The 14,348-nt window shown below is 38.0% G+C and overlaps 1 protein-coding gene across 2 annotated transcripts in view; it reads right to left on the bottom strand.

Annotated features, from left to right (window-relative positions):
- Window positions 1–14,348, bottom strand: part of PLCL1 (phospholipase C like 1 (inactive)) — a 328,751-nt gene that overhangs the window by 60,742 nt on the left and 253,661 nt on the right. For both annotated transcript variants that reach the window (XM_046657724.1, XM_046657723.1), the window contains 2 exons: window positions 7,996–10,470; window positions 5,442–5,645 (listed from right to left, as the gene is read on the bottom strand). In XM_046657724.1, coding sequence (XP_046513680.1) covers window positions 5,442–5,645; window positions 7,996–10,470 — 2,679 coding nt within the window. The remainder of the gene's footprint in view (window positions 1–5,441; window positions 5,646–7,995; window positions 10,471–14,348) is intronic.

Here is a 14,348-nt window from a genome sequence, read left to right as displayed (position 1 = left end):
GAGAAGGCTTCTCTGAGGATATGACATTTCAGATAAGAATTAAGAGATAAGAAGGAATTATCCATGCAAGAGAAGAATGTTCCAGGCACAGAGAACTGCAAATAAAATAACCCGGAGTTTGGAACAAGCTTGGTCTGATTGCAGAAAGAAAGCAAGCTCATGTGCTGGGGGAGTGAGCAGAAGCGAGGGTCCAGGGTGAGGCTGGGAGAGGCAAGAGAGATAAGTAAGCCAGGCCAGACCATAAATGGCCCCGCAGGCCACAGTGAGGAGTTTCTATTTTATTTTATGGGAAGCCACCAGAGGATCTTAAGCAGAAAAGTGACATGGTCAGATTTATGTTTTTAAATGATCACTCTGGATCTGCAGAATATCTTGGGGGACCTCTTTAAAATAAATACTAACACTGATACATCAAGAGCATTAAAAATGCCAACCAATACAAAGCAAAACCTAAAAGCTAAAAATGGCATTTTTACGTTCAATACTGTCACAACACTCATCTGGCCCTACCCACCCACCCCCTAAAAGAAACAACAAACAGAGACGTCAGCAGGATTTTCGATCACTTCCACAGTCTGCTGAGTTTACCATTTGATGTAAGGATATTTATACTCAACTCCTTACCAAAATGAAAAGCCATTTCCATAGGGAACTATAAATGAAGACATCGTTGTAAGTATTTCTGCTGTCCACGATAGCCTTTGATTTTAAGCTTTGGAAAACTATGCTATGCTTATAATTACAAATTGCATTTTAAAAATACAAATGAGAAAAAGCTCATGTTCACATTTGGCACCAGCAGATAAAACGGAAAAACAAAACCCCATCGGACACTTGGGGATGTGAAATGGAAATGGGCCAAACACAGTTCAGGTGCTTTTCTGCTTCTTATAGGCCCAGCTCCGGGGGACCAGGCTCCCCTCTCAGTGAATGATTCTTCTTGCTTAGCTTAAAAGGGAATTGGAGTGATTTCCACTGTCTGTTTCCATGGCAACTAGTACCCTAATTTCACCTCTCAGATGGCAATTATACCTATTCACTGAATAGCTTTCAGTCCCTACTTTTATGATGAAAAAATTGATTTCATGAAAAATGAGATACAGGTAATAGGCGAACTTTTCCCCCAGCAGCCATGAAGTACAGTTTATAAGAGGTTCAATCACTCATAAGCAAAATACACTCTATGGGATTTTTTCCTTTTTCAGCTGTAGAATGGTTATCCTAAACATCTTCCAGTTGTGTTTGATGATAAAACATTATTCTTTTCTTCTTTACTGTTTCTTTTTATTCAATTATAAAAATCAGTCAGGTTCACTATAAAGAGTTTGGCAAATAGAGAAAAAATATTGAAAAACATAAATAAGAAAATAAAATTCATGCTCCTTATTTAAAAATAATCACTATTATGGAAGAATAAACACAGTCAAAATGCCCCTACTACCTAAAGCTATCTACAGATTCAACGCAATCCCAATCAGAATCCCAATGGCATTCTTCACAGAAATAGAACAAAGAATCTTAAAAATCATATGGGGCAACCAAAGACCCCAAATAGCCAAAGCAATCCTGAGAAACAAGAACAAAGCTGGAGGCATCACAATCCCTGACTTCAAAACATATTACAAAGCTATAGTAATCAAAACAGCATGGTACTGGCACAAAAACAGTCACACAGATCAATGGAACAGAACCAAAAGCCCAGAAATAAAACCACCCACCCACAGAAAGCTAATCTTTGACAAAGGAGCCAAAAACATACAATGGAGAAAGGAAAGTCTTGTTAATAAATGGTGCTGGGAAAACTGGACAGCCACATGTAAAAGAATGAAAGTAGACCATTATCTCTCTCCACACACAACAATAAACTCAAAATGGATCAAAGACTTGAAGGTAAGACCTGAAACCATACAACTTCTGGAAGAAAATAGAGGCAGTATATACTCTTTGACATCAGCCTTAAAAGGATCTTTTTGAATACCATGTGTACTCAGACAAGGGAAACAAAAGAAAAAATAAACAAGTAAGACTTCATCAGACTAAAGAGCTTCTGGAAGGCAAAGGAAACCAGAATCAAAATGAAAAAACAACCCACCCGAATGCAAACTGGTGCAGGCACTATGGAAAAGAGTATGGAGATTCCTCAAAAAGTTAAGAATAGAAATACCTTATGACCCAGCCATCCCACTACTGGGTATCTATCCTAAGAACCTGAAATCAGCAATCCCAAAAGTTCCATGCACCCCTATGTTCATCGCAGCATTATTCACAATAGCCAAGACGTGGAACCAACCTAAGTGCCCAGCAACTGATGATTGGATAAAGAAGATGTGGTATATATATACAATGGAATACTACTCAGCCATAAAAAAGGACAAAGTCGTCCCATTCACAACAACATGGATAGACCTTGAGGGCATTATGTTGAGTGAAATAACCCAGACAGAGAAAGACGAACTCTGTATGACTCCACTCATAGGTGGTAGTTAACATATGGACAAAGAGAACTGATCGGTGGTTGCCAGGGGAAAGGGGGTGGGGGGAGGGCACTAGGGGTGAAGTGGTGTACCTACGACATGACTAATAATGATGTACAACTGTAATTTCACAAGGATGTTAACTTTCACAACCTTAATAAAAAAAAAAAAACCCCACCAACTGGGAGAAAATATTTGCAAATCATATATCCAACAAAGTGTTAATCTCCATAATATATAAAGAACTCACACAACTGAACTACAAAAATACAAACAACCTGATCAAAAATTGGGCAGAGGACATGAACAGACATTTTTACAAAGAAGATCTACAGATGGACAAAAGGGACATGAAAAGATGCTCAACATCACTAATCATCAGGGAAATGCAAATCAAAACTACACTTAGATATCACCTTACGCCCGTTAGAATGGCTATAATCACCAAGACAGAAAAACAAATGTTGGAGAGGATGTAGAGAAAAGGGAACCCTCATACACTGCTGGTGGGAATGCAAACTCATGCAGCCACTATGGGAAACAGTATGGAGATTCCTCAAAAAATTAAAAATAGAAATACCATGTGATCCAGCCATCCCACTACTGGGTATTTATCCAAAAAACTTGAAATTAACAATACAAAGAGGTTTATGCACCCCCTATGTTCATGGCAGCATTATTCACAATAGCCAAGATACGGAAGCAACCCAAGTGCCCGTCAACTGATGATTGGATAAAGAAGATGTCATATATATATATATATACAATAAAATACTACTCAGCTATAAAAAAGGACAAAATTGTCCCATTTGCAACCACATGGATAGATCTTGAGGGTATTATGTTAAGTGAAATAAGCCAGACAGAGAAAGACAAACACCATATGATTTCACTTATTTGTGGAACATAAGCAAACTTACGGACAAAGAGAACAGTGTGGTTACCAGGGGAAGGGAGGTAGGAGGTAGGCACAGGGGGTGAAGGGACACACTTATATGGTGTATGACAAATAATAATGTACAATTGAGATTTCACAATGTTCCAAACTGTTATGGCACAATAAAAAAATTAATTAAAAAAAAGAAGAGAAGAGGGTAGAATCTTCTATTAAAGTACATAATCAGTTTTATAAAGAGGTAGTCAGTGATTATCCTGAGAGTAAGAATAGGTCAAAAACAGAAAGGATATTAGCAAATCTCCAGGCCTTTGATTTACCCTATAAAATATATCATGAGTTTCACCAACAAAAGCTTATTTAAACCTAGAAAAAAAATAATCACTATTAATATCCTGCTAGTATTTTAGCTATGTACACATATAAATACAATTTAAATCTTATAGTGTATATTTTTTATAACCAGACTTCTTCACAAAACATATTATAAGGAGTTCCCCACATCATTAAATATTCTTCTAACACATTATTTTAATGGTTTCAAAAGAGTCTATAACATGGTTTACTGTATTTTTTGTAACCAATCCTTCTATGTTGACATCATTAAACCTATATGTTTATGTAAATCTCTATTGACTTATAATAAATCCCTGGAAAGGAAATATGTAGCTCAAATGGGGTAAACATTTTAAATTACATCACCAAATTTTTTCCCCCCAAATTATCTCACTTTATTTTCCCGCTAGAAGTGGATGGATGAGAGTATCCATTTCCTTAAATTCTTTATCAGAGGTACTTTTTTAAAAAGAAAAGAAAAATGCCAATTTGATGGAGAGGGCAAGTATCTCACTTCATTTCTTTAATATCGTTAATTAAAAATTTACTTTAAGGTTAAATATGTCTTTGCATTTTCATTGGGTTTTTTTTAGGGGGAGGAGACACATGAATTGCCTGTTCACCCCTGAAGCACAGCTATCTGCTGTCCCCTAATATCCACTCTCCCTCTATCTCTTAGTAACCGAAGAGACAATTTTTAGCTAGGCACATAGCCCCTTGAAATAAAGACATTTCCCATTCTCCTTCACAGCTAAGTGTGGCTATGTGTCAATTCCAGGCTAATGAAATATAAGCAAAAGTGATCCATGCTATTTCACAGAAATGTACTTAAAAAGAGAGGATATGCCTCTTTTTCCTCTTCATCTTTCCTGATGGTTCCAATGCAGATGTTATGGTTGGAGCTCAGCAGCCATTTTGGACTCTGAGGATGGTCTAGCGACAGTGGAGCAGAAAGCTCGAGGGAGCCCAGGTTCCTAAGACGGTGGACGTGCCACTCTCAATGGCTGGTCTCCAGACTTTTATGTGAGAGAATAAAACTTTGTACTTTTAAGCCATGACTGGTTTGCATTTTTTGGTTCATGAAGCTGAACTTAATCCTGATTGATGTAAGATTCTTTTCACGGTATTTTTTTCCTTATCTATTTTTAAGTGTTCTTTCTATTTTAAGGACATTTACACTTTATCTAGCACACATGTTACAAATTTTCCCAGTTTTTCATTTGCTCCTTAATTTTTTTTATGGAATTAGGAGATGTAAAAATATAGTTATTCTTAAATTTAATTGCTACATAAATTCCATTATATATTCAGAAAAGTCAGATAACATTATGAGCTTAGAAATAAAAACTCCAGAGAAATGCCTAGTTTTAACCATCATAAGACAGCCCTGAGACATAAGTTTACTTGCTAGAGGTGTGCAATTAAATGATTATTTTCAGGCTAAAGTCACTTGGAGGATGAGAAATTGTCTATACCCTTGAGGACTTAATCAATAATTCATTCCTCGCTAAAGCGGAGATTTTCCATTTGCATTCTGTGGAGCTCTGGGTTCAGAGCACCTCCTCAGAGTCTCCACGGGAGCTTATGGGAAGCAGAGAGGGCCAACTCTGCCTGCTACCCCCAAACCAGGTTTCAAAGGCAATGATTTTGTGTTATTCATTAGAGTTCCATGAAAGAGCCCTGCCATATGATCTCCCACACGCATAGATAAGAAATACAGCGTCACAATATCCTACCAGATCATAAGCAGCCAGCATCTTTTTCTGCACATCTGGAATTGCCCCCAGAGGCTCCAGATAAGGGAAGTTATCTTTCATCACAAGAGAGACTGAGGGAGAATTGTCACTGGTGATGAGCCGAGAGGACAGGGTCAACAGGCACTGCTTTAGACTGGCGATAGGAGGAAGTCCACACAGCTCCTTAACAGACACTATGGCATTCTGTGGGGAAGAAAACATGGAATTACACTTCTGACCACATGACACTTCACCCCCAGCACTCCTAGGCTTACACAAAACCATATGCATAAAGGAACACCCTTAAATACAGATATCGTGTGGAGCAAACTGGATTATAACCAACCAGAAAGGTTGTGTTATGCACACAGATAACACAGAGCTAATTCACTATTAGACTTCATCTTTCTCAGTTTTCAGCAACCACCACAAATATGCCACAAAGCAAAGCAGATTGAGACTCAAGGCTACACAGTGCTTTTCAAAGCCAAGCACTGGAATATTCATACAAACTAGCATTGGCCAGTCATGAACACCTTATTTTATTTGTATCCTGATGGTCATAAAAGCATGTCAGTGGTTGTCCATCGGAGTGCATCTCCTTCAGGCTCTTCCCCTCAAGGGAGCAGGCTGCCATCACTCACCACGTGCGCTTAACTAACTATCAATGGTACCCTTTGTCATCCCATCAGAGATGCACCTGACAGACGCACATACTAAAACACATTTCATGTTGGGCTACGTTTGTCCATGTTACAGGCTTTTAAAAGATTCATTTGAAATAAGAATTATGACTATTTTATGTTTTATTAACAGCAAATAATACCTAACCTATTATATGTCTCCTGAATTTAGTGACAATGATAGTACTCATTTTTCTACTGATTAGGCTCCAAATAATCCTCAACCCAAAAGAGTTTCTGTTGAGACGATATAAATTATCAGTACTACATGGAAAAACTTTATCCATAACCAACTCTCCTTAATATGTATTTTAAACACATAATATATATAAAGGATATATTTCAAGAATTATATAGAAATATACAAAATCTACTTCTATTTATAAATTTAGATGTAGAAATGATTTATAACTAATCTCATAGAGGGATTTATAATAGTTACAGAATTATGTCAGGAAAAGGCAGGTAGAAGATGCTAATATTTGGAGACTGTTTTTAAAATAGTGGCTATGAGACCCCACCTCAAATTAAATGCTTACAGTCTGAGGATTTACATATCATTTATGTACCACACTATTTTCCACCATTTTGGCTATTAAAATTGATTTTAAGTCAATCCTAGAATTCCTCTGTGAAATAACATAAAAATAGTTTTCACCAAGTCGTGGGTTTGAGGATCAGCATCACATGACTAAAAACCAGGAAGGACCATGGTTGTGGCAGTAGGTCTGGATTTAAAGCCCAACATTGCTATTTATTAACAGCAATATTTGGGAAATTATTTAATCTCTTCAAGCTTGTTTTCTGTCTTGAAGTGGGGATTTTTTGGTGAGGTTTACTTTAAAAATGTTAGCTAAAGGAGCAAATGCAGTGCATTGAAAAATATTCCTCTCCTGTTTCGCTCTCGTACACAGACTGCTGTTGCTTCTGCCCACCAGCACCTCCTTGCCTGGTGCAGAAACTCAGTATTGTTGTGGATGGACTCTCAGTGACATTGAGCCTGGAATAAATACGTTAAACGATATTGAAGAAAAAAGTTTATGGCCATCTCTGATTACAAGCATTAATGAAGGGAAGGAAACTAACATTGAATTTCTACATGCCAAGGCTGCGCAATTTACACAAACTCTCATTTATTTCTCATTATAATCCTGCAATGTAAGTATTACTATTTTTATTACCTTATGTAGAGAAAACTGATGATCAAAGAGCTGAAATAATTTGTTCAAGACCACATGGGGCTAGAGTTTAATCCAGAATCCATGTCCTTTTGATTAAACCACATTTCTAAGAGAAACCTACATAGTTTTCAGCAAGTTCAAGTGCTAAATTTTGTTTAGTTTTGTTTGCTCTTGTGGGGAATAACTTAATATTATTGTTGTACACCTAACTAAAAAGTAACTTAACAGACATTACATTTGTTTCATATGACTTAAAATTCCCTTTCGTGTTCACATATGCAAATATTTTACACATATACTCCTAATCAGTATGCACGTGTTTATTTAATATTTTATGTATGACACACATACAATATTTTGTACTCTATTCTCTTCGTATACACATTCCACATATCAATTTGGCTATGTACTACCGATGTTGAATGGGTATATGGCATTTTGCTACATTGATACTCCATTACCTGGCTCACTTAGTTCAGGCCAAATTTAACACAGCATTCACGAATAGAAACATAAAACATATCTGCTTTATTACAGGCAACACTGAACTTAGTTCAGTGGTATATGGGTTTACACAATCTTTCTGATAATCTTTTGAGGAATCAGACTATTAATAAAACACAACGTTCACCAGTAAGAGAAGGGAGGGGGAAGTAGGAGCAGGGGAGGAGAGTATGGGATTTTTCCTACCTGCATATTTTCTCTCATATCTATGGCTTCTCGCAAGGGATGAACTGCTATTTTAAAGATGTCATCTATGGTTTTAAGACCGATATTCCTGAGCATGGTGCATTCCCGAATTTTCTTCCCCATTCTCACCGAAAGGCTGCGCTTCTGTGCCTTGCCTCCTCCACTTCGATTAGTTATTGCTATGTGGACAAAAAGGGTTACGTGCTCCATGATGTCACCCACGAAAGAGCGCAGGGGAACGTGCCGATATCCAGGCTGCAAACATTCAAACGGTATTGTGTATTGCCCTATAAACTCATCCCCGATGTAGTCATCATCCAGAACAACAAAGCGGATCATGGCCAGCTCAGGCAGGTTTACTTGAAACTCAAAAGTTTCATCAAAAATAGGATTATCACTGTTTTGTTGTACGGTTTTAGTTCTTTGCTCGGAGCAGTCTGCTGGAATTCCATGTATCTCTATACAAACATAGGGATCTATGACATCCCCTTTGGCACACGCTCCCTTGGGCTTTGGAAAATTCTGCCCACTGATGATCTTGATGTGAAGAGCCAGAGGAGACACCCCAGGTACAATGCCCTTTGTATTTGCGCTGAAGTAAGAAACTTCATCTCGCATGATGGACGGCCTCAGAACATAACCACAACCCCCATTTTGAAGAAACCAGCCTGTGTGAAGGTCCATCATCGGACCAGGAGTCTGAAAATTCATTGCCACAATCTGACAGCCACAATTCCAAAAGTCTTGTGGATTCAAGTTACTGGAATCAATCCTCATGGCACTAGGATAGATTCTTGATAAGAACTTCTTATTATAATTTACAAAATCCTCTGGATACTCATTTGCAATTCGGCTGGCCTCTGTTTCACTAAATGAACAAATTTCCCAGTAGTTTTGGCTCTTCATAGACAGTTCAAAATCCCTGTACTGAACAGATTGACAGATAGATACCAAATCAGAGAGCTCCCTACACAGCCAGACTTGTTTCTGCTCACCATTGTAATCTACTGACATCCTTCGAGACATTTCAGCTTCTTCATCTTCGTCTGTTACTTCTCCTTCTAAAACATCTGGATCAGAAGGCAATTTCTTTCCTTTCACAATGATCATTCTTTTTAATTTTTCTGGTGATGGGAGGTAGGATTCTGATGGCAAAGGTGCTTCCGTATAGAGCGTATTGCCAAAAACCTTTCTCATCTGTTGGACCATTACCTTCTGCTGTGGCAGGGAGCAGCGATTCCCCAAGCACAGAATGAGTGGGTATTCAGAAGCAACAAAGGCAAATTTATTTATCACCTCTATGACACTTAGAAAGGAAAGGTGTGTTGTCATGTTATTTCGATTACAGAGGATTGGTTCATTATCTGAACCATCACTTACATCAAGTTCAATGCTTCGACAGCCCATTTTCAAAGCTCTGACATACCCGTTAATATCAGCCGGCCCCCGGAACTGGTCTTCTATGAGATAGGTGTTGTGAGAGGCGTTGATGTAGTAGTGAGATAAGGGCTGGGTCATATCTTGGGCAACCTTTTTTTGCTCAGGATCAAAAATTTCACATTCTGGTGACAACAAATACTGGGTAAAGCCATCAATTGCAAGAAACCCTTTTTGGCGTCCCTCTTCAGAAAGTTCATATCTCCGAATAATGTCTAAGCACATATCCTCAGTGATATGGGTGACTCCTTGCTCAGCTTCTAAAAAGAGCATCAGATCATTGGCATCCAAATATTCTTTGTTTTTAGATATCTGTACAAGTAAGAAATATACTTCTGACCTGGTGCAAAGTTCACAAAAAGCTTCGCAAAATTCCTCTTCTGTCACTCGAGTGGTTAGTTTCTCTTTGCTCTTCTGGATTTCTTTAAACTTTAACCTGATCTTGGACTCCTTCAGGGTAGGGTTGAGCTGTTTTATTAACTCTACAGCGGTGTCTTCCAACATAATCCCATTCCCATCAACATCTGCTGCTTCAAACACAGTTTTCAACCACATGAACCTTGGTGTGCTCTGGTTGCCCTCCATAAAATCAAGGGGTTGCTTACTCCGAGAAACCAGGTACCGTAACCCTGACACCCAGATATTTGCTACATCTGCTGAATTGGCAACCAGATCCAGAGACTCGTAGTTTTCCCCATGGACTATGGAAAAGGCACAGTCCTCACAAATCTGGTCAGCAAGGCCATTGTTTCTAAACGTTTCTGTGTTCTTGCCCAGTCTGATCTCTTTTATGGCAGAAATATCAAGCTTAGCTTTCTCAAGGTCTTTCTTGGAAGGCTCCCAGCGAAGAGCTTGGAGGTCTGTGTCCAGGGTGAAAAAACGGTTGTAAATGCGGGAATTTGGCCGGACCTTCTTGAGTTCACAGCCAGCTTGCATGAAGCTGATGCAGTCGCTCGCACTGCTAATTTTCTTTTCCGATGGCATGCTGCTGAAAGACACAGTTTTCTTTCTTCCCCCACATTTTTGGTTTGAAGGATCCTGTAAAATAATTTAAAAATAATCAATTTCCTTTAGAAAACAGACAAATTCAGTTAACACTCTATGAACTCTTCAGACTCCATTCAGACATCGTGATTATCTGGACAGACGCTAGCCTAAAATTTACCTTTTCACTGTTTCAGAAAAGAGACATCGCCAAGAAAATTATCTTATTAGGTTCAGGAAAAAAAGCTTATTTTTCAAATGCCTGTATGTTCTTTGAAATAAAATCAAGTATTAAGTTAACTGCAAATCACTGTTATTTGTCCACTGAAGCAGATGTCCTAAGAACCCCACCTGTTGGTACTCTGATAACCCAACTAAGTCCCTAGAGATTTGTGAAAGCAATAAAGCTGGATTTCTTTAAAAAGTTCTCCTCATTCACATTCTGCAACAGTTTAAGTTTTATACTTAACACTAGTTCAAATAAAAGATTTTTACCTGAGCACATTTTACATCACAAAGGACTTACAATATAGCTTAACTAAAAATCACTTTTTTCTCAAATTATTTTGAAGAATATGTGTCTTGAAAGTCAGATTGAGTGCTAACGATAGACAAATGACTCTCACTTGAGCAAATTTTCAGACTGAGGTAAATATTTTAAATGAACGTGATGGGAATTCACACCTGCATTGCAGTATAATGCTATTAGCAGTCACAGCTTAGAACCAAAGAGAAATATGAATGGCTCCACTAACATTTACAGTTCTTCCGATGTAAATTTAATTTCCAAGCATTTGCCATAAGATTTCCCAGGGGACACTTGCAGTTTGCCTTCCACCCACGTCTGGAAGAGTCCATGGATCTCAGGCTCACAGAATCCGGGTCTCCTCAGCCCGTTTCACCCATCCCTGCACAACAGTGCCAACAGGGCACCAACTTCACCCGTTCAGCTTAGTGTGTCCTTAGCAGGTCAATCATCTCTTGCGTCTGTTTCCTTCTCGGGTGCATCTAGGCCTTCTCACCTATTGTCTTCCCTAAATTACAGGTCCAGTCCTCTGAATACTCATGATTCTAAGATGACGGATTTGCTCTAGTCCTGGACAGTCCGCCGAGTCCCAATTCATTTATACCGAATATCTGACCGATGCCGCTTAAAACTGGATATTTCTTTATACGTTCCTGTTCAGGTCATAGACTCAGGTTAATAATGCTCTCAACCACATCGATTCAGACAATTCTCCCAGGAACAAATTTCCCAAAAGCACCTTCATCTATGTTTATAGTGACCGATTTGATAAGCATATCAAACAGGCAACAAAGTGTAGCATGAGAAAAGCATTGTCCTTAGGACAAAAATAACTAGTCTCAAGTTGTGATTATTCCACTCGCTAGATATATGACCTTGGGCAAGTCACTTAGCCTCTCTGAATCTTAATTTCTGCTTTTAAATAGGAACTAATAATCTTTATATATAACACAGTGTTATTGTGAGACTCAAAAGAGAAAATGAGCATGAATATTTTTTGTAAACTGTACGTGCTTGTAAGGTTATTCTTTTTCAAGGGAGAGGAACATTTTCTCATATATCTGGTCACTGTAGGACCATCAGTAGGCAGTGACCAGGATATTGGGGTTATCAAGAAGTTGATTCATTCCTGACCTTTGAGCATTGAAAATACATCTTCACTGAGAAACTAAAAATGTTTAAAAACAGCCACATGATATTACTATTTTAAACACTGAAAATTCTAGCCAAAGTAGCCTGGGCCATCTCTTCGCTGGCATTCTTTTAACACAGGTAGACTCTCTCCTCTAGGGCCTCATTTAACTGTAGTCTTGCCTGTAAGAAGCTATAAGTCCTATAATTCAGGAAAAGGCAGGATGATTTATTATTCAATTGACTAAAACCTTGCCTGTGAAAAGGAAACAAAATTTGCTTTAGTTATGGGATGTTGGTGGGATAATTCATTAACTCAAACATATATATCTGATCTTCAAGTGACAAAGATATAAATTATCCAATTTAGGTTAGAGAATATTGTCCCTTGGTGCTCTAGCATTTAAGAACTTATCTCCTGCTTTTCCAGGGAGTTGTTATTTTTAATTATCCCATCGTGGTCAATTTCCTCATGCATAAGTTAAAAAACAACTATAAATCTTCAGCTATTTACACGCAGATGCACTATTAGAACACATCTAAATTTGTCACAACCCACATGCTGAGAAACATCAGATGTTTGTATGCACTTTTCCACACCATCAAGGCAAGCACCTAATGGCACTAGTGAGATGGGATTAATCTACCAAGAAAAATAAAGAGGGAAACTGTGAATTGTGCTGGTAAATTAGACTGTGACTCAGCTTGGAAAGCTACCATTTGACTAGTCTTTTAAGCTAATGAGACCTTTCATATTAAAAATTATTTTTATATAAGCAGATCATGTTCCAAATAGGATTACTGTCAACAGAGTTATAAAACCTATAATAGTTCCTAACAAACCTTAAATGGGAAATTAGTGTTCCTCTAAACGCATGTATATAGTCCCTGCACCAACCTTCACAGTCTAACGCTCTTGAGCCTCTGTTCATTTATGAGAACAAAACTACTGCTCTCAGAATAGCTTTCTCTTATCAGCCTCTCTACTTTGTGGTGATATCTCCTTAAATCAAGACTTTCTCTCCTAGTAAGTTAAGCCTTCAAGAGATAAATGTTTTATATCTAGCCTACAAAAGAATCCACTTGCCTCACGTAATGCTTATTTCTTGCTTTGACCTCTAACTCCTACATGATTATAAGACACCCCAAAATGCCTTAAAACTTTGAACCAGTGGAAAACGTGCAACCTATGGGTGTTATTTCATGCAAAGGACAAAATCCAAAGTTATTACAAGCTCCCAAATGAGAAAAAAAACTGGCCAAAGCACATGTGAACAAATAATTAGCTTGTCTGCCATTGACTAGAGCCAAGATTATTTATACTCAAAATATCCTGGAAAAGTTTCAGGGCTCTGATATTTGTCTAGGTCTGTTCTTTCAATGGTCATGCTATGCACTAGCTCTGAAGAGTTGGGAGGAGGTGAGATGGAAAACGTGTTAGAGTGGGCAGGGAGTACTGAGAACTCCAGATCTCCTGAGCCTCTTCACCACCATGGACTCTTTGCCGAGCCCTTCACCCCCACACCTTTATTTCCCTCAAGAAGATCTTGGCAGATTGGCGGTGGGGAAGGGGGACTGTTCAGGCAAACAGATAGGGGATATCCTCAACTGGAAATAGTTGAAGCGTTGGTTGTAGATCTTCCTTGTTGATAAATACAAAAAAATTCGATGATGAAATTAGAGCAAATCAATTGCAGTTACGTGTATAGTAGGACGACAGGTACTTTTGGCATTTTCCAAGAGAAACCAAGTTTGTTATCAGTTCAGGTGTGCTCTTGTCAGCTTCTAGCACATGAGATGATTGAATTGATTCTCATGACCATAACGTCCATCCGGGAGATTATTATAAAGTAAGGACTTTCTGTTTATTTCAAAGCTAAACTTCCTCACTCTGGGATGACGGAAAAAGGCTAAAGTACCAATTCCTCCCAAAATTTCTCTTAGAGCAGCTTACCAAAAAAAGGTTTAAATTTATTAGAATGAACAGCACATTGTGATACCTCTGTCTCCTAAATTAGAGCTTGGCCTCATATTCTAGTGGGTCCAAGAATTAGGCATTGAGCTCAATCCTTTCTATTTTCTAACATTCTATGTTTGTTTCCAAATTATCATTTCACAACAAGGGATTACATTTAAACAGAGTTGAATAATAAAAACAAATAAACCAAATTGTGTTTATATGGTCTCTGAACATTTCCAGATAATACTTTACATTTTGGAACTACTATCTTCTTAAATTAATTACTTTATATTACTTAAATTAATACTTTATAAT

This window comes from Equus quagga, chromosome 4 (assembly GCF_021613505.1).
Source record: "Equus quagga isolate Etosha38 chromosome 4, UCLA_HA_Equagga_1.0, whole genome shotgun sequence".
Lineage (NCBI taxonomy): Eukaryota > Metazoa > Chordata > Mammalia > Perissodactyla > Equidae > Equus > Equus quagga.
The sequence above is the reverse complement of the archived record's forward strand: the minus strand, read 5'-3'. Positions and strand labels throughout refer to the sequence as shown.